This window comes from Littorina saxatilis, linkage group LG17 (assembly GCF_037325665.1).
Source record: "Littorina saxatilis isolate snail1 linkage group LG17, US_GU_Lsax_2.0, whole genome shotgun sequence".
Lineage (NCBI taxonomy): Eukaryota > Metazoa > Mollusca > Gastropoda > Littorinimorpha > Littorinidae > Littorina > Littorina saxatilis.
The window spans coordinates 22,060,677-22,081,125 of record NC_090261.1 but is presented as its reverse complement, the minus strand read 5'-3'; the positions used below and the strand labels follow the sequence as shown (position 1 = coordinate 22,081,125).

At 40.4% G+C, this 20,449-nt stretch overlaps 1 protein-coding gene across 1 annotated transcript; it reads right to left on the bottom strand.

Moving 5' to 3' along the window:
- Positions 1 to 6,751: 6,751 nt before the first annotated feature.
- LOC138953431 (ribokinase-like) lies at positions 6,752 to 20,427 on the bottom strand. The gene is made up of 8 exons (XM_070325239.1): positions 20,325 to 20,427; positions 19,097 to 19,229; positions 18,497 to 18,560; positions 17,938 to 18,000; positions 17,457 to 17,621; positions 15,768 to 15,859; positions 10,027 to 10,212; positions 6,752 to 9,492 (listed from the first exon to the last, which is right to left on the bottom strand). The coding sequence occupies exons 1-8, from the start codon at positions 20,366 to 20,368 to the stop codon at positions 9,301 to 9,303; spliced, it is 939 nt and encodes a 312-aa protein (XP_070181340.1). The 5' UTR covers positions 20,369 to 20,427; the 3' UTR covers positions 6,752 to 9,300.
- Between the last annotated feature and the right edge of the window lie 22 nt (positions 20,428 to 20,449).

The following is a 20,449-nucleotide window of genomic DNA, read 5'->3' as shown; positions in this document are numbered from 1 at the left end:
CGTTAAGTGCTTAAATCCAACAGAAATATACCACCTAAAACCCTCTTCTGCTAAGTTAACCTGATTCTCAGTAAAGTCACTGCATATGCACTATTTTCAAACCCGCAGATCCAAACTGAACTCAACACAAGCTCTAACCTGGACCTTGCCCCTGAGTTCCGCAACACTAACTTTCTTCACATGTACCCGCATAGTAAAGCACAACTCATTCACATGTATACACCGGTGTAACACGAGAAAATTACTCCCACGAGATTTTTACTCCGGAGTAAACATTTCGTACGAAAAAGTTACTCCCTTTACGAAAAAAGCACTCCCCCATTGCACGAGAAAATTACTCCCCAAGACAGGTGAGTTCCGAGTAAACATTTCGTACAAAAATGTTACTCCCCTGACGAATAAATAACGAATAAATTACTTCACCCCAACACGAGCAATTTAACCTCCCATGCCAGGTGTACGAAATTGTTACTCCCTTGTCCCCTGTTAGTCTTGGTGGTGGAAGGGGTGGAAGGAGGGTGGCGCGACATTCGTGTGCGCGAGATCACTTATTGGCATTATCCCTTCGCCCGCATCCCATTTTTGCGTAGGCCTACGAGATTTTTACTGGAAGTAAAAAAAATGGGGAGTAAAAATTTCGGGGAGGGAGTAATTTTTCCGTGCCTTGGGGAGTTCTTTTCTCGTACGAAAAGTGTACTCGGAGTAAGAATTTCGTACGAAATATTTACTCTGGAGTAAATTTTTCGTGGAGTAAAAATTTCGTGTTACACCGGCACTGATGCAGGGGAACCCCCCTTTCAAGACGCCCCCCAATTTAAACCCTCCCCCCTTTAAGACCTTACTTTTCCAGAGTTTCTGTTCATAACCTCTGTTGGGGCGGGGATGTAGCTCAGTCGGTAGCGCGCTGGATTTGTATCCAGTTGGCCGCTGTCAGCGTGAGTTCGTCCCCACGTTCGGCGAGAGATTTATTTCTCAGAGTCAACTTTGTGTGCAGACTCTCCTCGGTGTCCGAACACCCCCGTGTGTACACGCAAGCACAAGACCAAGTGCGCACGAAAAAGATCCTGTAATCCATGTCAGAGTTCGGTGGGTTATAGAAACACGAAAATACCCAGCATGCTTCCTCCGAAAACGGCGTATGGCTGCCTAAATGGCAGGGTAAAAAACGGTCATACACGTAAAATTCCACTCGTGCAAAAACCACGAGTGTACGTGGGAGTTTCAGCCCACGAACGCAGAGGAAGAAAAAAAAGGGAGGTTCCACTCTAAAACTACCTGACTCCTGGGTCAAGTCATAATGTAGCCCCTGCGGACTAGGGTACCAAAGGCTCCAGTGAGATTATCGTCGGAATTCGGCTTGTGTCTTCCACCCTCGTTCGTGTTGGGCATAATAATACATGTATGCCGGAGGTGTGCGCTGGTCAGCCAGCAACGAAGTGACCGGGTCAGTCAGTGGCTATTTAGTGGGCAACGGGTCGAGGGGTTTTGGAGTTGTTGTTTTGTGTCAGGTTTACCGTACATGTGTGGCAGCTAGCCAAGTTTTTATTTTTTGTAAGCACAGTCCTATCTGAACGTTACATGGTGTAGTATGTACCTGACTGGTGCTCGGTTTGTGTGTGTGTGTGTGAGTGTGTGTGTGTGTGTGAGAGAGAGAGAGAGAGAGAGAGAGAGAGAGAGCGTGCGTGCGTGCGTGCGTCACAGTGTATGTGAGTCAGTGTGTGGGAAGCAAAATTAATTACGCTTTTGACTTTATGGTAGTGATAACACCCACGCTTAGAAATAATATATTGTTTGTCTGTCTGTCTGTCTGTCTGTTCGCCTTCCTGTGTGTTTGCACCCAATCAAGGCAATAACTAGATACTGTAATAACTGTGCGCAGCAGTGGAAACCAACTGGATAGTGGCGAGGGGAGGAGGGGGGGGGGGGTCAGATAGCTATCAGACTAAAAGGACAGTCCAGTAAGTCGGGCTGACCGCAAGCTGGCGACATGTGAATGACCAATTCACCTGCAGGGGACACCTCCACTGACCACAGTCGGTCGGTCACTCTGACGTTTACCTGTGCGGCCTTCACAGCTATTAACCTACATCGCGCGTAACCTTAGCGTAACTACCCTAGAAAGCGCCTGACAAGCTAGCGGCATGGTCAGTTTCAGCGGTCTGTTACACTAATCGCCATGCTGCCCTGCGCTACTCAGCTGTGGTCAGTTATGTGGGCGAGTAATGACGTAAGCGCTGGCTAGTCAGTCGAGCTGATAGTTCATAACTGAATGTATAACCTTCCTTTGCTGTACCTGGTTAGGACTGCTTTCGTGTTACACAGCGACTTCTGTTAAAGAGTTGCGAACTTTTCAATAAATTAAGCTGAATAGAATAGAGTTATTCGAGGGAATGGCGAAATCGAAGTTCACCCCATCGAATTTGTTTAGTCCATCCGCGTATACATACACCCATGCCGCATACATCCAACCAGCAGTCCAATGATCAATTAATACAGCATTTTAAAACGTCTTTGAGATCTGCTAAACCGTCAGAACACGCAACCAGATGAAATTTAACGAAAATGTAGGTTAAAGGCACAGTAAGCCTCCCGTAAACCATCACAGATACTGTCAGGCTTTTATACACAGTACAAACACCCTTTGGTTTAAACACTCACCGCTTGAGAACATCCTAGGTACCCTCCGTAAAGAGCGAGCAATTTTCAAAGAATTAATTTTGCGTGGTTTATCTTACCCCTGAGCCATCGTGAACCCGTATGATCCAGTTTCCTTTTTTCACAATGTAGTCGTCAGTTTGTAATTTGAATGCGACTCGCTGTAAGCTAATCTGCAATGGCACGTTATTATGTACCTCTGAATCTAAACGAAACAAACGGCTGTGATTCACAAGAACTCTAGCGATAGATTTTGACTTTTCAGAGGAATTGGCGATAGGCATAAACCGTCGTCTGCTACGAGAACCACGACCTTGCGTGACCCTGCTTCCGGGCTTTTCTTTTTTCAAACTTTCAAAACTTCGAATTGTACTGATCTTGTCTTGATGAAAAAAGAATTCTTTTATGATTTAAGAATGTTTGTGTAACAAGCTGTCAATTTATTATTTAGATTTTAAAAGTTAGGTCTAGCGCCAAAACGCACCACGGTCCGATTTTGTTATCAGACAATCCGCAAAATTAATTCTTTGAAAATTGCTCGCTCTTTACGTAGGGCACCTAGGATGTTCCCGTTCGGTGAGCGTTCAAATGGAAGGGTGTTTGTACTGTGTGTAAAAGCCTGACAGTATCTGTGATGGTTTACGGGAGGCGTACTGTGCCTTTAAGCAGCTACATGTATAATCAAGTTACACAATCACCGCTGATCTAGGAACGGTGAACAGATAACAGACACAAAAACAAGCTTGAAACAGTTTTATGCATACTTCCAGGATATAAGCATTTTAACGATAACAGATCAAGAAATCAACCAGTCAATCAATCAAATCCATCAATCAGTCAGTCAGCGAGTCAATCAGCCAATCAGTCAGTCAACCATTGCTTTGTTTGAGTAAAATACTTGACCTCATTTTGTATTCTGTTGCTAGGTAGACAAGAAGAGAACATGAAATTAAAAAATAATTTAAAAGAAAATAAGACACAGACACAAGGGAACACATTGAATAAACACACAGAAATAAACATACTCAGACACAGAGAGGCAAACGGCACGACAGCCAGACAGACCGGCAGCCCGGAGAGGTGGAAGGGGGGGGGGGGGGGGGGGGGGGGGGGGTGTTGGTGGAGGTGTTGCGAACCGTGGCAACGGTTCTAGTTCTGCTTTAACAAAAAATAAAACAAATAAAAAATAAAATAAGCCAAATGTTTTAGTCAGTGATAGGGAGGGCAGTTGGGGGTAGCTGAGGAGGCTGGGGTTGAAATGAGAGTGTATGAGGTTAATACACTTTGAAATGGGAGCAGGGGGGGGGGGGGGGGGGAGTTGTGAAGGTAGCGAGGAGTGTGTGTGTGTGTGTGTGTGTGTGTGTTGCGGGGGGGGGGGGGGGGGGGCACGTAGACGTTACGCAGGTGTCAGGCCGTGGTGACCGGGTGAGGTCATGTACAAGTCCAGCCAGACACCGTGATGCTACCCCCTCCCCCATCACACGACACATGTACACACCAGTGCTTTTCGTGTTTAGCCTCACAGTTGCCTACAGTATACCAACTTATCTTGTCACACATCTGCAATACGCTTCACAAGCCGATAGGCTATAATGAATTTTTTTTTTTTTTTAACATTTATTAACATTTTCTGTACATTTTCTCACTTCAACGGAGACATGAAGAACAAATCCAGAACTGTGTTTATGTGTTCCGACAGCAAGTTGATCTTAGGAACCAATACCTGCTCGATTATGTTTTAACATTTAGTCAAAACTTGACTAAATGTTAAAACATGATCGAGCAGGTATTGGTTCCTAAGATAGAGGTTTAACATAGAGGGGGAATCGAGACGAGGGTCGTGGTGTATGTGTGTGTGTGTGTGTGTGTGTGTCTGTCTGTGCGTGTGTGTGTGTAGAGCGATTCAGACCAAACTACTGGACCGATCTTTATGAAATTTGACATGAGAGTTCCTGGGAATGATATCCCCGGACGTTTTTTTCTTTTTTCGATAAATACCTTTGATGACGTCATATCCGGCTTTTTGTAAAAAGTTGAGGCGGCACTGTCACACCCTCATTTTTCAATCAAATTGATTGAAATTTTGGCCAAGCAATCTTCGACAAAGGCCGGACTTCGGTATTGCATTTCAGCTTGGTGGCTTAAAAATTAATTAATGACTTTGGTCATTAAAAATCTGAAAATTGTAAAAAAAAATTTTTTTTTTATATAAAACGATCCAAATTTACGTTTATATTATTCTTCATCATTTTTTGATTCCAAAAAAATATAAATATGTTATATTTGGATTAAAAACAAGCTCTGAAAATTAAAAATATAAAAATTATGATCAAAATTAAATTTTCGAGATCAATTTAAAAACACTTTCATCTTATTTCTTGTTCGTTCCTGATTCCAAAAATATATAGATATGATATGTTTGGATTAAAAACACACTCGGAAAGTTAAAACGAAGAGAGGTACAGAAAAGCGTGCTATCCTTCTCAGCGCAACTACTACCCCGCTCTTCTTGTCAATTTCACTGCCTTTGCCACGAGCGGTGGACTTACGATGCTACGAGTATACGGTCTTGCTGAAAAATTGCATTGCGTTCAGTTTCATTCTGTGAGTTGGACAGCTTGACTAAATGTTGTATTTTCGCCTTACGCGACTTGTTTCTTCTCTGCGTGTTTGTGTGTGGGTAAGACGAAGAGAGAGAGAGAGAGAGAGAGAGAGAGAGAGAGAGAGACAGAGAGAGACAGACAGACAGACAGACAGACAGACAGACAGACAGACAGACGGACGGACAGACAGATAAATGTCGCTGAATTAGGACAGAATGTTCAAAGAACAAAATTAATTATCTATATGTGTGTGTGTGTGTGAATAAACATACTGTTTAGAGACTGGACGCTTGGAGCAAGGGAGCTAACATACTTCAGAGCAGATACCTTTGGCATGTCGCGTAATGAGTTCACTCCCCTTCGTTCTCACTGTACACTTTCCAACATGAAGAACGTGTGGCAGAAGTATTTAGATTATTACATTTGATACATGGAAAGAAAATCAATAATAGTCATTTATACAAAGAATAAAATATTAATGTCTTGCAAGTGGACACAAATTTGGAACTACATTCCTGATCAGTGGCGACCTAAAACATGTCATAAGCATACGCAATCAACAATCTTAATTAACATGCTCTCAATTTTGCATCAGTTCAACAATGTTAATACATATATTTTTCCCCCTGATATCAAAACAGTAATACTGATTCTGAAAACAGACATTCAGGCTGAATTGAACTGACAACCATTTTTTCTTTAAAATAAAGAAGTGTCATAATCATATAAAACCGTATACAATCTATTGAGGAAAAAAACACCAATGTTTGAATCAATAGAAAAAATATAAAGAGAGGAACCACATATTCAGTTTTCAACAGAGAATAACTGAGCAAATAATTATTTATCAACAGTTTTTAAAGGTACAAGTACCCTCTTTCTATTGTAAATAATCATGCCAGCCATCACAGACGTGTCCACGCTTTTACATTTGATGAGTGCATTTTTTCACTTGGACTCATTTCAAAAAGTTTTGCTTTGTGTGCAGTGTAGGAACTACATGTATTCAGACCTGTTTACCCTAAACCCGAGGCAAGAGTACTTTCCCCAAAAGTTGAGTGTATTTTTCAAAAAGTTGGTGTACTTTGCAAGCAAAGCCATATGGGCTTGGGAAAATGTATGCGTGGGTGCAAACGTGTTTGTGTAAGAATAGCATGTCTTGTGAACACCTTCAGAATGTAACTCCTTCCAATACAACAGGGATAAAACAATTTTATTTGTCTGTCAGTTTGTAGCATTATAACCAGTGTCTTCCAAACAGATTGATAATGAAAAGATGAAGTTCGTGAAATAACATCTGCGGTTGACAGTGGCAAGTTCATTTTTACTATCATCTCAGAAAACATTGCTTCAGCACAGACTACAGCCTTTTCTTCTGGCAGGATTTGCTTTGCGAGAATGAACTTCATAATTCCTTGGCAGCTTTTAGCGGATTTCTTTGCAGCAACCTTGTCTAGGTGAGTTTTGGAACTGCAGTGTCGTTCGATGTCATATTTCCCAGCATGGGCAACGGAGAAATCTGATTGACAAAACTTGCAGTGTGCATGACTTTTTCCCACAGTAGACTCCACAATTCCTGGCTCTTTCTTATACATTATTTCTCAAAGAAAATCTGCTGCTTCTGCTGTTTAGACTTGGTACAATCATCCGAAACTGGCAAATTGTTCCGCTTCATTTTGCCACGATTGTCCAGACGATCGCACGTGCCAATCACGGAACGAGGTTTCCACAGCTGAAGACTCGCTGTCAGGATTATCTCCCTTAGACCGAAACCGGTATCAGTTGTACCATCCCGTAATCAGCACACCAACACCGGAAAACGTATTCTGGACTTTTTCTTAGTCGTATTTTGTGCGTGTGTCGCGTATTGTCGTACCGATAATAATTTGGCGTACAAAATACGCCCAAATCGTACTGGTAAACAGGTCTGTGTATTGCTGACTAAATGTTGTCAAAGATTAACAGAGGTGCCAGTCACAAAAATAGTTCCACCAAACAAATCCTAGTCTGCACAGAAAGCAGCCAATGTGTAGATGTTTGGTATGTGTGCAAGCAGATGGCTGCTTTTATCTCGCGTAAAAGCCTGGATGGACAGGTATGTAGTGTTGTACATGTTCCCTTACACAAGAAGAAAAGTATCTTTAAAATGTGTTATGTGTCGAGTATTTGCTGCCTCATTTTAATTATTCACAATAATACATGAACTGTAAAATAACATGTCAAATACCCTTATACAATATTCACGTCAAATGCCCTTGTAAAATAATCATGTCACAAACTCAAAAAGATAGATAAATGGTAAAAGTGAGAGAAATGACCAGACATTCATGTCATTAAAGAACAGCGAAAGCAGGGTAAACTGCAATACCCAGAAAATGTTCAATTAAAAACAATATCAATGATCGAACAAGCAATATTTAGTAATACAATTTGCTGTGAAATTTACAAAAAAAGTTAAAAAGTTGAAGATGCAACTCTGAAACATGTATTGACATTAAATAAATGTGAAATTAGATATTTAATTTTAAGCACACACACATTCAGGCTGCCCCTGAACCTGACATTTGCCTTAGTTAAAGAACTGGAGCATACATATTATTTTGGAATGTTTTAAAATAGTTATATGATTCAATGCTAATGAATAAGTCAACTGAATTACCACTCTAAAAAAATCAAAACCTTTGCAAATAAGCTTGCATCCTTTTTTTTACCAGCCATTTCATAAAGAAAAGAACAAGAAGAGCAAACGCTCGATCGAGTCACTTTCGCAGTTCTGAATATTATATGAGGCATCAGATGGACAGGAAGAAATTGCTATTCACAACACAATGAGTCACGTTCACATAAAATTTGAGCCCGGTCACTTTTATAGTTTCCGAGAAAAGCCCAACGTTAAGTTGTGTGTTGCCGAACAGAAAAGGCTAGTTATCTCCCTTGTTTTTCTGATAACGTTCGTAAAAGGCTACAGATGTAAATATTTTGATGTAAAGAATAATCCTACAAAGTTTCAATCACATCCGATGAACTTTGTCAAAGATATAAAATGTCTAATTTTTCCTTTGACGCTGACCTGTGACCTTGAAAAAGGTCAAAGGTCAACGAAACCATCGTTAAAGTGTAGAGGTCATTGGAGGTCACGACTAAACAAAATATGAGCCCGATCGCTTTGATAGTTTCCGAGAAAAGTCCAACGTTAAGGTGGTGTCTACGGACGGCCGGCCGGACAGACTAACACTGACCGATTACATAGAGTCACTTTTTCTCAAGTGACTCAAAAATCAGCATGAAATGAAAATCTTCAAAGTGAATATGCAAGTGCAAGTATACAAAATCGCAGCACAGCTGAACATTTGAATTTACAGGACTTCATCAAGGTTGGGAAACTAATTATACAACCACTATCATAATTTAATTTTCACTATTTTACGAGTGATTTGCTTGGTGCTATCACAAGGTCTGCAAGAAGCTGACTAGCACCAAGACCTGACTTTGGTAAACTAAATAGAGATTACACAACGTCATCGAGTGAGGGACCGAAAAATATTGAAACTCGAGGATGATTTTTTTGTGGTATCAACCGAGACCGTAGGTCGAGGTTGATACCACACAAAAAAATCATCCGAGAGTTTCAATATTTTTTGGTCCCTCACAAGATGACGTTTGTGTAATTTGTGTATACAATGATCAACGACAAAGACAAAAATTAAAACAAAAACAACACGAACTCTTTTCCATCGAGGAATGGTGGAAGGAAAAGAACGAACGTTGGCGTGTGAATACACAACCGGAAATAGATCTAGATCTAAATTGATCTCTATGACCCGTGCCTTGATACCATTGAGATCATAGGAGATGCACAGCAGTGCCGATACCAGGTTTCTTTAGCTTCACTTTAAAATGATATCAGAACGATAGTTATTCACTTGAAAGTGAACACAGGAGAGTTGTATACATACTATTATCAGTGATTTGTTAGCACTGCCATCATGTCTCTTGTTCTATGACTGGACACAAGATTAGATTCCGGTCAACGCAAAATTTATCAGTGGTTTACTGGTGCAGCCATGAGGTCTTTCGGCAGTTGACTGGCTGTCGGAAAGCTGCTCTGTGTTCCCGCAGCCTGGCAGCTTATAGACGCCACTGTGTTTGCTCGTGTGACGGCATCCAGTAGGGGCAGCGTTGGCATGAGGGCTCTGTAGTATGCTAGTGCACCGATGAAGGAATCGCCAGCTCCCTGTGAATGTGTTGCAAGATTATTAGTTCCCTTATCTAAAAAAAAAAAATACCTGGTACAAATTGAATGTGCTGTACACCAGTAAAATGAGGAATGCAATATATATACAAACTTTACCTCCTCAACTTGTTTTGTTTGCTTGTTTGCTTTTTTTTAAGGTACACTTGGTGTACGTGTTAACAGATATAATTCTGTTACAATATACAGGGTTATTCATTTCAAGAGTATTTGTCACAAGTGAATATACAAAGACACCTGTATAAAACACACACACACACACACACACACACACACTAAAACACACACACACACACACAGACAGACAGACAGGCAGACAGACAGACAGACAGACAGACAGACAGACAGAAACACAGAGAACTCAGAACTTTATTACGAAAGAATAAAGGTTTTTAGGCTTAGCCTAATCTTCCAACCTGTCCATTTAACATGTACAGAGAATAATGGTAACGTAAGAGAAACAGACAGACAGACAGACAGATATACACACACACACACAGAAGGCAATGTACTGACCGTAGTATCCACAGCCTTGATGGAGGAGACCGGCACCAGCACACCGTCATGCTGCGCTGAGGTCAGCACGCTCCCCCTCTCTCCCAGCGTGATGATCACAGTCTCGCACCCTTTGCTGCGCAGCATCTCAGCTGCTCGCTGCGCACTGTCCACATCACTTACAGTAACACCTGTCAACATCTCTGCCTGTGGAAAGAAATGGAAGAAAAACAAGTTTTTAGTCTAAGTTGCCATGGTATTTAATTAGATTTTGAGAAATAGTAAAATGTTGATAAAACATTAAATTGTGAGATGGGAAAGAGTGCGATATGCAAAACTTAGGTAAAAAACAGAAAACTAAAAACAAAACAAAATGTTCGACGCCACATGAACTTCTTGTAACCTTCACTGTGAATGTACATCTAGGCAGGTTTCACAATCTTCAATCACAGACTTCCTTTTTTTTCAACAAAATCAATCTTGACAGAGATCTTTGAAATAGTGTTTTTATTAAAGCCTTACGTCCTCCTGGATGGAATCAAGACAAAAACTTGTATGGAGACGTATTCTTGTCGACATAATGTGATAGCTTGTTACAGTACTCTATCAAACAAAGGGATAGACGTAAACAGAATTGGGTAACGATTTATTCAAAGAATATTGTCCAGAGGCTTTAATAAATTAAGCAATAACAATGCAAGCAAAATATCATTTCCGAGCTCAGTGAAAAAAGCAGCAGATAAGGACTAATTATGGGAATTCCGTTCTTCTGAACTGCTATTTCGCTGTGATGCACGTCATGAGCATACCTTCAAAAGTAACAATGTTAATTGCACTCCATTTCTCACTTTAAAAAAAAAGTAGAATCATTGACCAATAGAAAAAAACGAGTTTGGAATTTTTTTTGCATATTCTTGGGGAATAAATACCTGAAAATGTAACCCTACCCTCTAAATGGTGACATCATGACAGCGAAAAAAAATATACAGAACAAGTCATGTGAAGCGATAATAAAACATTAAGTTGGTTTGAAACTAAAAGATCAACATTGGAATCAGGGACGAGTCATTAACAATGCTAGTGAGATTTGGCTAGCCGAAACCAGAAGACCGAGACGGGTTGCCTCCGCGAAGCATATGAACAAAACGGGCGATTTTTCTCATTTGAGCAGATTTTCACACTAAGCATGACATATCTGTTTATACATTGGGATCCAGGAAATCCAAAGGATACAATGCAATAACTTTTGAATCTGTAATCAAAAGTGTTATTGTTATTTGCAATTTTTAGAATGTTATGTACCAAATTTTATAATACATTTCATAACTTGACGAAATGTAAAACAAGTCGCGTAAAGCGATATAAAAACATGTAGTCAATCTATAGGCATCAAATTGAAGGATAAACTAAAAAAAAAAACAGTCCGATCGGCGAGACTAAATTCAGATAGTCTCGGCTAACCATACCCGAAAACCGTCACGGATCACACTCATCTCCGCGAAGCATACTCAACCTGTTTTCTTTAATTCTGAACGCGTTTTTAAAGTAAACATAACATATGTATATATATTTTTTAAATCAGGAGAAGATAAGAAGTACAATGCAGTAGTGTTTGAATCTGTAATGAAATATTCGTTTTTGATGACAATTTTAATGAGCGAACTAATTCACTTATTTTCAAGCTACCTGGCTCAAATGCAATATCAAAGTCCCGACTTAATCAAAGATTACTTAACAGGTCCGCCTCAACTATCACAAAAACGGAAATGACGTCATCAAAGACTGTGGCAGAGTACCTTAACGCAGTCCTAGTATATCCACTACTGACTGAACTGTGGCATAGTACCTGGACGCAGTCCCAGTATATCCACTACAGACTGAACTGTGGCATAGTACATGGACGCTGTCCCAGAATATCCACTTCAGACTGAACCTTAATGTCATGCATTTTCTACAACTACTCTGCACACATAAGAAAACCCAACCCCTCTCGCACGCACACATGCAAGTACGCACGCATCAACACTCACGCATCAACACTCACACACACACACACACACACACACACACACACACACACACACACACACATAAGCTTACACAAACGAACACGTGCGCACAACGCTCGCGCGCACGCTTACACACACACACACACACACACACACACACACACACACACGCACGCACGCACGCACGCGCACGCACACACAAACGAACACGTGCGCGCAACGCTCGGCCGCACGCACACACACACACACACAGCTAGATAATACATCATCTGATATGTTTCCTTGTTCATATGCTTTTTTCAAGTCATAAACGTAAACAATGAATGGTTTTACTGGGATTTTGTGCAGCGTTTTGTATTATCTGCGTTGTTGTCGGATTTAAATACTCTCTCAAAAACTGGGTATCTAATCACGACCGATAAGATTTTCCCCTTTTCGATTAAAAAGTACAATGAGATTTAGTCAGAACCATAACATTATTCTTCCCAAAACACTTATTAACATCCATGTAAAAGAAACACAACTCTGTTCATCAAATTATCTCACCCTTTGCAAGAAACGTATGGCGAAGGCACATTTCGCGCCGCGGTGCAGATGACGCAATTAACTCTCGTGACGAAACGATTGGTTCGTGACGTCGCGTCATCAACCGTTCATGAATGGCCCTTGTATGAATGGCATTCTTTCTGTTGGGATGACGTGTGAACCTCATCATTAGTGACTTGGAAAATCGGTCGGATTTAGGTATCCCCGAAGTCGGTCGGAATTGGATACACTTACCCTACACTCTTCCACACTGACAGGCGCGCGCGCACGTACGCACGCACATATGCAACAATAACAATGACAAAAATCAAACTTTTAAAAGCACTTGAAAGTTAATAAACAAAGCAACTATTGATTCCCTACGATTATATGATCGTGACTGGCTCTCTTTCCAAGTTGGAACGTTTTCAATCTGCTGTCTGACGTCATCAAAGTGTTGAAAAACGTACGGCGATGTCTATGGCTCCGCTTGATTGGGATTCAAAGCGGGCGACCAGGCGATCGCCCGCCACGTGACGCGGGCGATTTGATCTAAAGTACCAATCAAGCGCAATCGGGCCATAAACATGGCTGCCAATTTCTTGCTGTTGGACGAGTTGTTCTTTAGTGATGATAGTGATGCGGAGTACGCCTACAATATGGAGTGTGAATGCTTGGAAGTCACACATATATATTGGAAGTCACACATAATTATGTTTGATCTCCGGTTGAAATGGTTTGCAAGATATTGACCAATTGAAGGGACTGGCTGACTGGTCAAAAGCCTCGAATCTTGTGATCTTGTCATTTGACAAGTCATCTGCATGGAATCGTCATCGATTCACATTCAACTTCACTTGAAATTACTTCAATGAATCCTATCTAAGCCCCAAAACACACTTTAAACAATCACGAGTACTTAGATTCAACCCAATAATTAAGCACAGAAGCGTGAACACGGCCTGAAGGTACAACTTTCTCTTCAGAAGTAAAAGATTCACTTACTTTCCACCCGTGGCGGCCATTTTGATCTCGCATCAGCCGATGTGTTTTGGTCGGGCGAGGCGGGCTAGCCCGCCGGCTTAAGCCGGTTGATGACCCGATTGTACTTGATTGAAAATACTTCACCCGGGCGCACCCGGGCGATCGCCCGGATTCCAATCAAGCGGAGCCTATAAAACTCTCACTTGACCACAACATTCACAATGCAGTGCATTCAAGGATTGAAAAAAAACACTGGCATTGATCAGACACAGTCACTGAATGTTGTTATTTTACAAATGAATCTGCTTAACATTTGGTAAGAAATGACCGTCAATAGTGCCGGGCGGTCGTGAGAATTCAAGGTTTTCAGAGACAGACAGTAAATAACGTGCTCTGAAATAAACACATGCCGAAAAATTCTTTAGTCAGCCAGTTGATCATCTGCCTGACAACGGATAGGAAGTATAAAATTGGTCGCATCATGGCAATTTGCTGTGTATGGCGGTCATAGCAGACGATTTGTCTTCAGGACGGTCGTGAGAAAAAATGAGACAGACACCTTGCCCGAGTGACTAGACAGTAAATAACGTGCTCTGAAATAAACACATGCCGAAAAATTCTTTAGTCAGCCAGTTGATCATCTGCCTGACAACGGATAGGAAGTGTAAAATTGGTTGCATCATGACAATTTGCTGTGTATGGCGGTTATAGCAGACGATTTGTCTGCAGGGCGGTCGTGAGAAAAAATGAGACAGACACCTTGCCCGAGTTACTAGACAGTAAATAACGTGCTCTGAATTAAACACATGCCGAAAAATTCTTTAGTCAGCCAGTTGATTATCTGCCTGACAACGGATAGGAAGTGTAAAATTGGTTGCATCATGACAATTTGCTGTGTATGGCGGTTATAGCAGACGATTTGTCTGCAGGGCGGTCGTGAGAAAAAATGAGACAGACACCTTGCCCGAGTGACAAAATGACCAAGCGCAAGTAGAATAAGCCGTAGTTAGCCTTTCAAAACCCTTTCATGTCGTGATTTGATGGAAATTGCTACTTATTAAAAGCATGTTACGTCCAAACCTTTTAACAGCCATTCCAACTGAACAGATTTGTAATTAACGTTTTTGAGACAGACACATTTAGAAAAAAGACCGTTTACTTCACATGCGATTGTATCGACTAAACATAAACACATTCATTGTTTTTTTTAACTAAGTGTGTTCATCTATCTCTGTTCTTAGGTTTCTAATGTACTTTTCACGGGATTTCTTTGTGTGTTTTTGTTCTGGTGCCTTTGTCTATTGCAATGTGGCTAAAAAGGGAAATCGTGTCTGTCTCATTTCTCACGACCGACCTACCTTTTTTGCTGGTGGGGAATACAAACTTGACTTAAATTCGATCAAAGTTTATTTTTCATATGTAAATTCCGAAGACATTCGACACAGACCAGTGAAAATTCACGACTAAACAAAACGAAACATTTTATTTAATATCAAAGTCAGGGACATACCCGACTCTGAAGACTGTGAAACCTGTCTGTAGGTTTACAATGTTTGGACAGTACAGTGGAACTACCATGTTAAGAAATGTTTTGTTGATAACCTCCGTAAATTACCCCCATTTTAAGACTCCCTCTCTTTCAGGACATGATTTTCTCAACATTTGTGGACGTCTCTTCTTCTTCTTCTTCTGCGTTCGTGGGCTGAAACTCCCACGTACACTCGTGTTTTTTGCACGAGTGGAATTTTACGTGTATGACCGTTTTTTACCCCGCCATTTAGGCAGCCATACGCCGTTTTCGGAGGAAGCATGCTGGGTATTTTCGTGTTTCTATAACCCACCAAACTCTGACATGGATTACAGGATCTTTTTCGTGCGCACTTGGTCTTGTGCTTGCGTGTACACACGGGGGTGTTCGGACACCGAAGAGAGTCTGCACACAAAGTTGACTCTGAGAAATAAATCTCTCGCCGAACGTGGGGACGAACTCACGCTGACAGCGGCCAACTGGATACAAATCCAGCGCGCTACCGACTGAGCTACATCCCCGCCCCGGGGAGGTCTCTTAAAGGGGTGTTTCACTGTACATCATAACTAAACTCCACGGTCTCTACCTATTTGAATACTGGAAGAAAGAATAAGGAGACGTGAATGTCACAGAATGGAAAAAACTGCTTTAGACAGATATGCAACTTGGTGCTGTTGTTATCATTGTGATTGTTGTTACTGAATAAAATCACTCACCTCACTCTCATTTGCACACAAGATATCACAGGATGTGTAAAAGTCTGCATCCAGATTTTCTGCTGCTGGCGCAGGGTTGAAAATGGTAAATACTAAAACAAAAAAGCTGATAAAATCACATCAATATTCATACAGACAGTAGATACATGCTACTAGGATTTCATTTGTTAATGGTGTTTACATTGGTGTTGGCTGCACAAATGGTTTTGTGTGAACATACTGTTTGTGTTTATTTTCTGTTTTATGAATGTCTTGTGATGTCTGTGTTCCCTCGCGCACAAGTCCTAGAGAAAGAGCGCAACAGGAGCAAAAACCAAAATGTTGATTACTTGTATCAATTTGTGTGCATGCCAACTCGCGTTCACACATGCCGAATTACTTGTGTAAATATGTACAAAATAAAATGAGAATATCATTTATTAGTAATATTGTACACACAGAAGCTAGACTGAACATAAATTCAAGGCTTGAAATGCTACACAACAAAACAGGAGAAAATTGTGTTGTGGACTTTTGAGCCAAGGTATGCACTCCCTTTCAAAAGATATGTCAAAATTAGAACCAAATCTATGCAATCTGGCGCATTCTGGGTGCAACTTTGAGCAAATAAGAGATAAGGGTAACAGACTTAAGCCTGCCCTTAACTGGGCAAAGTCGACTACACAAAGTAGACTTCGTGAAGCTGGCTGCACAAAGCTTTAGCACTGAGTGTTCGGTATAATTTGCGTAGTCTTTGTGAAGTCGACTTCGGGCTGAATTAAGGACTGCCCTATTGGGCTTTTAGTATGAGTTATTTCTAATATGCTGACTGTTAGTAAATGATAACAGGCATGTCGAGAAAAAAGATATCAAGCATGAGCCTTTTAGGCGAATGCTGATATCGTTTGTGAGACATGTCTGTTGTCATTTGCTAACGGTCAGCATATTAGAAATAACGGTTTTATTACCGTTTAATTCGACCAAAAGAAATTTCGAAGCGACCCCGCGAATTAGACAGAACAGCCGCAATGGGAACTGGAGCGCTCCTACCTGATTATGCCTGTCAGTCAAAGAATTCTCGTGACCTGGGTCAGCCAATCAGAGTAACACGCCTTACGTGATGAATATTCACAGGTCAAATGCGTTTGACACACAACAAACCATGTTGAACATGCGTTTCGGTTGCTTCGCTTTTTCTTGTTGAACAGAGAGCGACAGATTTAGAACCGACTCCAGACGGATGGGAAATGACGTAAAGATACATTTGACGTAAAGCGAGTGACCCAATTTCACTTGATTTTCCGAACTTTGATAATTTAGATTTCAAGTGAGCAAGTCGGCATTGCACACTCAAAGGATGGGCGGTGCCTCCCTGTTCCGTAAAGCACCCACCGACAAAACTCGCTTTTCGGTATTTTTTAGATAAAGAGAGTATTATCTGACAGCATTTGAAGTGTCATTCTTTAGAATAAATCACACTGATATTGTTGATTTAAATTTGTACTTTGTCTTGTTTATTTTTAACGTGATATTAACAAAAAGGGTCCCTGTCTGAACGTTATATTAACAGTTAGAGGGTCACCTAGAATCCATCCTGATTGGTCAAAAAGCCATATGTGGCACTGAATTGGTAATAGGAGGTGATAAACAGGCTTTCAATAGCTGAGGATTTCAAGGCCTAATAACTCCATCTCACAAAGACAAACTGACCCCCGCTGGACTTTGCCAGCTTCAGTGCAGCCAGTGAGGTGGCCTGGGGTACCTCCAGTTGACACAACACGACCTTGGCATTGCCGATCAACTCTGTTGCCTTGGCAACATCCCCCTCTGATAACAGCAGGTTGGCCCCGGCAACAATGACAATGGAATTCTGACCTGAAAATATATATACATCTTCTGTATGAATAAGTCAACGAGTCAACAACAAATTCATGAACAAATAAACGAATGAGTAAAATTAATTCAGTGTGATCAGCCTACATCTGTACATGTTCAATGTGGTGTTTTTCAGCTCATTAGTGGCTTGGTATGCTCCATGAGATGTTAATCACACGAGATAAAAGCAACAAAAAAGCAGAACAAAAAGTCTCCACATCAGGTAGATAACATTTTTAAAATAACAAAGGAATACACACAAAAAAAAACCCAGTCTGAACATTTACTACTCAACTTAACCATTTTAGTCACTCACCATCTTCACTGACGATGATAGAAGCAACTCCTGATGAGGCTTCATCTGTTTGAGACACATGATCTGAGAAAAAACAATATTTGACAAAGGATCAACACAGGCATTCTGAGCATCGAACACTAAATACGCTTACCAACTGCCTGTTTTGCTTTGCTTTCTTAGTTTTAAAACCATTTCTAAGGACAATACCAGAAACAGTAAACATATTCTGCATGCAAAAATAAATCTAAATTCAGATTTAAAATTTCCTTTACATAGCTTATTCAGTACAAAAACAATAATCGGATCTGCTTTTTTCTTCTGACATTTCTCAAAGCTAACGTGCGCTTGTTTAACTACATGAAGCGATGGAAAGAAATAAGTCTGAAAGATAACACATATTCAACACATACGGCAGGAGACCTACATAATTTATGTCTAAAGCCTAACATTATATGAGTGTAAAAATCAGAAAGTGTCTACCAAAAGATATGTAAGGATAGGTCTAATATGCAAAATAACCAGCTGAAAATGCTGGCTATAACCAAGAAAAAAACAACGTAACAGAATAATTGTTTACCTTTATTGACACCAACATTCTCGAAGTTTTCAAGTGTGTTGTTACCATAAAAATCTTTACCAAGCTGAAACAAAAAGAAAATTAATGCAAGTTAATGATCACAATCAATAAATAGTGCACACACACTGAAACAGTTTTAAACTGCTCTGAAAACAATCAAACATTGCTCTCATGCTTTCTCAAATATCTTTCCGCAGAAGGCTTTAGTGGGCAAGTCACAGTGCATGAAAATGCACCTCACAGTTCTTTACAACAGTATACACACAATTTTGTTTAAAATATATTTGAGCAAAGAACTTTTAGCTTGAACATTTTCGAATCAAAAGAAGTCTGACTGCCCATGTGACCCCGATAATGCATGTTTGGTTTCTGTGGCTTTAAAGATTACAGAATCAAAAACAAGCAAGATTAGTTATTGGAACATTTGATTACAGACAAAACGAAACCAGGGAACATTTGATTTTGTTTTGTCTATGATGGGAATGTTTACAATTAAATGTGTCAATGGCTTTTGATTCTTGATTTTGAAATATTCACATTCTATCTGTTTTTGTGTGTGTGTTTTTTTTCTCAAAGAATGCAGCATCGTTGACTACTGACCTTGGCCACCATGGCTGTCTTGGCACCGAGCTTTGCTGCCATCACACACTGGTTGGCTCCCTTGCCGCCAAAACCCATCAGGAATTTGTTGCCATGGATTGTCTCCCCTGGCCGGGGCTGCCTCTGAGTGAAGCTGAAATGTTGCAAGCCATTTCTCACAGACAGGACCCTCTGTTTTCTGCTTACATTTTGACAGTTTAAACTTTGTACAGTTAAACCTGCCTTGGTGACAACCTGTCCATAACAAGCACTTGCCCACAACAACCACCCCAAAGAATCCTCCAACGAGGTTAGTTCTATATAATTCACATTTTCACAGAAACCACCTGTCTATAAATAATGACCCCATTTGGTCGGTCCCTTGGCTGGTCATAATACAAAGTCTTGACTGTACAAACAAAATAAGTATATGCATGCGCATTTAAACATGATTTTTTAACAGGGTTTTAACAGCAAACAAGAACAACCTGTTTGACTGCGAAACTATAACATTTTGTTTGTATTTTTCTTCAAATGATTAAATGTCATGCTGTATAACATCAGTTTGAAAACACGCTTTGAGGAAATGACAGTTCAAAATTACTGCTTATCTCGTACACTACAGTATTCTCTTCTTCCTCTAGTTATGAAATAACAGCATATAATTCAAAGGTCTCCAATCAACATTGCAGCATGATAACTTAACTCATATTTTTATACTGTACTAGTGTTTTGCCTCAAAAAACTCTTACTTCTACAGTAAGATATGTTCCCTTAAAATCAACAGTGAACATTCACACACAAAACTGTATCTTCATTTGTTTGTTGATCATTTGTTTATTGATCATTTGTTTGTTGATCATTTGTTTGTTTGTTTACTATCAAAAGAGTACACATGTACTATATCTTTTCTCTCTCTATATATATGTACAAACAAATCACTGACTGCAAATTAACTAAAAAGATAAGCAAACAAAAAGTAAGAGCAAAAGTGACATGTACACCGCACTTTATCAACACTCTATTATTCGCAGCAGTATCCTTGACCCATTTGATAAAGGGTTACAACATGCACAACATAGACGCCAGTTACCCTTGCTCCACCCATGTCCAAGATTCATACGGTGTCACAAAACACTATAAAATACGACATGCACTGCCTGTTAACAATAATTATGAACCTAAAGTCATTTCTACACGTTCTGACATAAGTGTAGCATCCGAAGTATGCTTCGTTTGGTAAACAAACCTGACTAAGTCAGTCATGCAGCTACCAACCACGACAACATCCATCTTGCTTGCGACAACGAGAGTTATTCGCTCTTGGTACGTTTGCCAAACCTGCTTTCTCCATGAAGGATTGTTGATTTTTCT

What these genes read in the sequence shown, in the direction of transcription:
- LOC138953431 (XM_070325239.1), bottom strand. Translation starts at nt 20,368, where the DNA reads ATGGATGTTGTCGTGGTTGGTAGCTGCATGACTGACTTAGTCAG. An exon ending in TGCATGACTGACTTAGTCAG is followed by an intron (nt 19,230 to 20,324) that starts GTTTGTTTACCA and finishes GCAACATTTCAG; the next exon opens with CTTCACTCAGAGGCAGCCCC. An exon ending in TATCATCGTCAGTGAAGATG is followed by an intron (nt 17,622 to 17,937) that starts GTGAGTGACTAA and finishes ATATATTTTCAG; the next exon opens with GTCAGAATTCCATTGTCATT.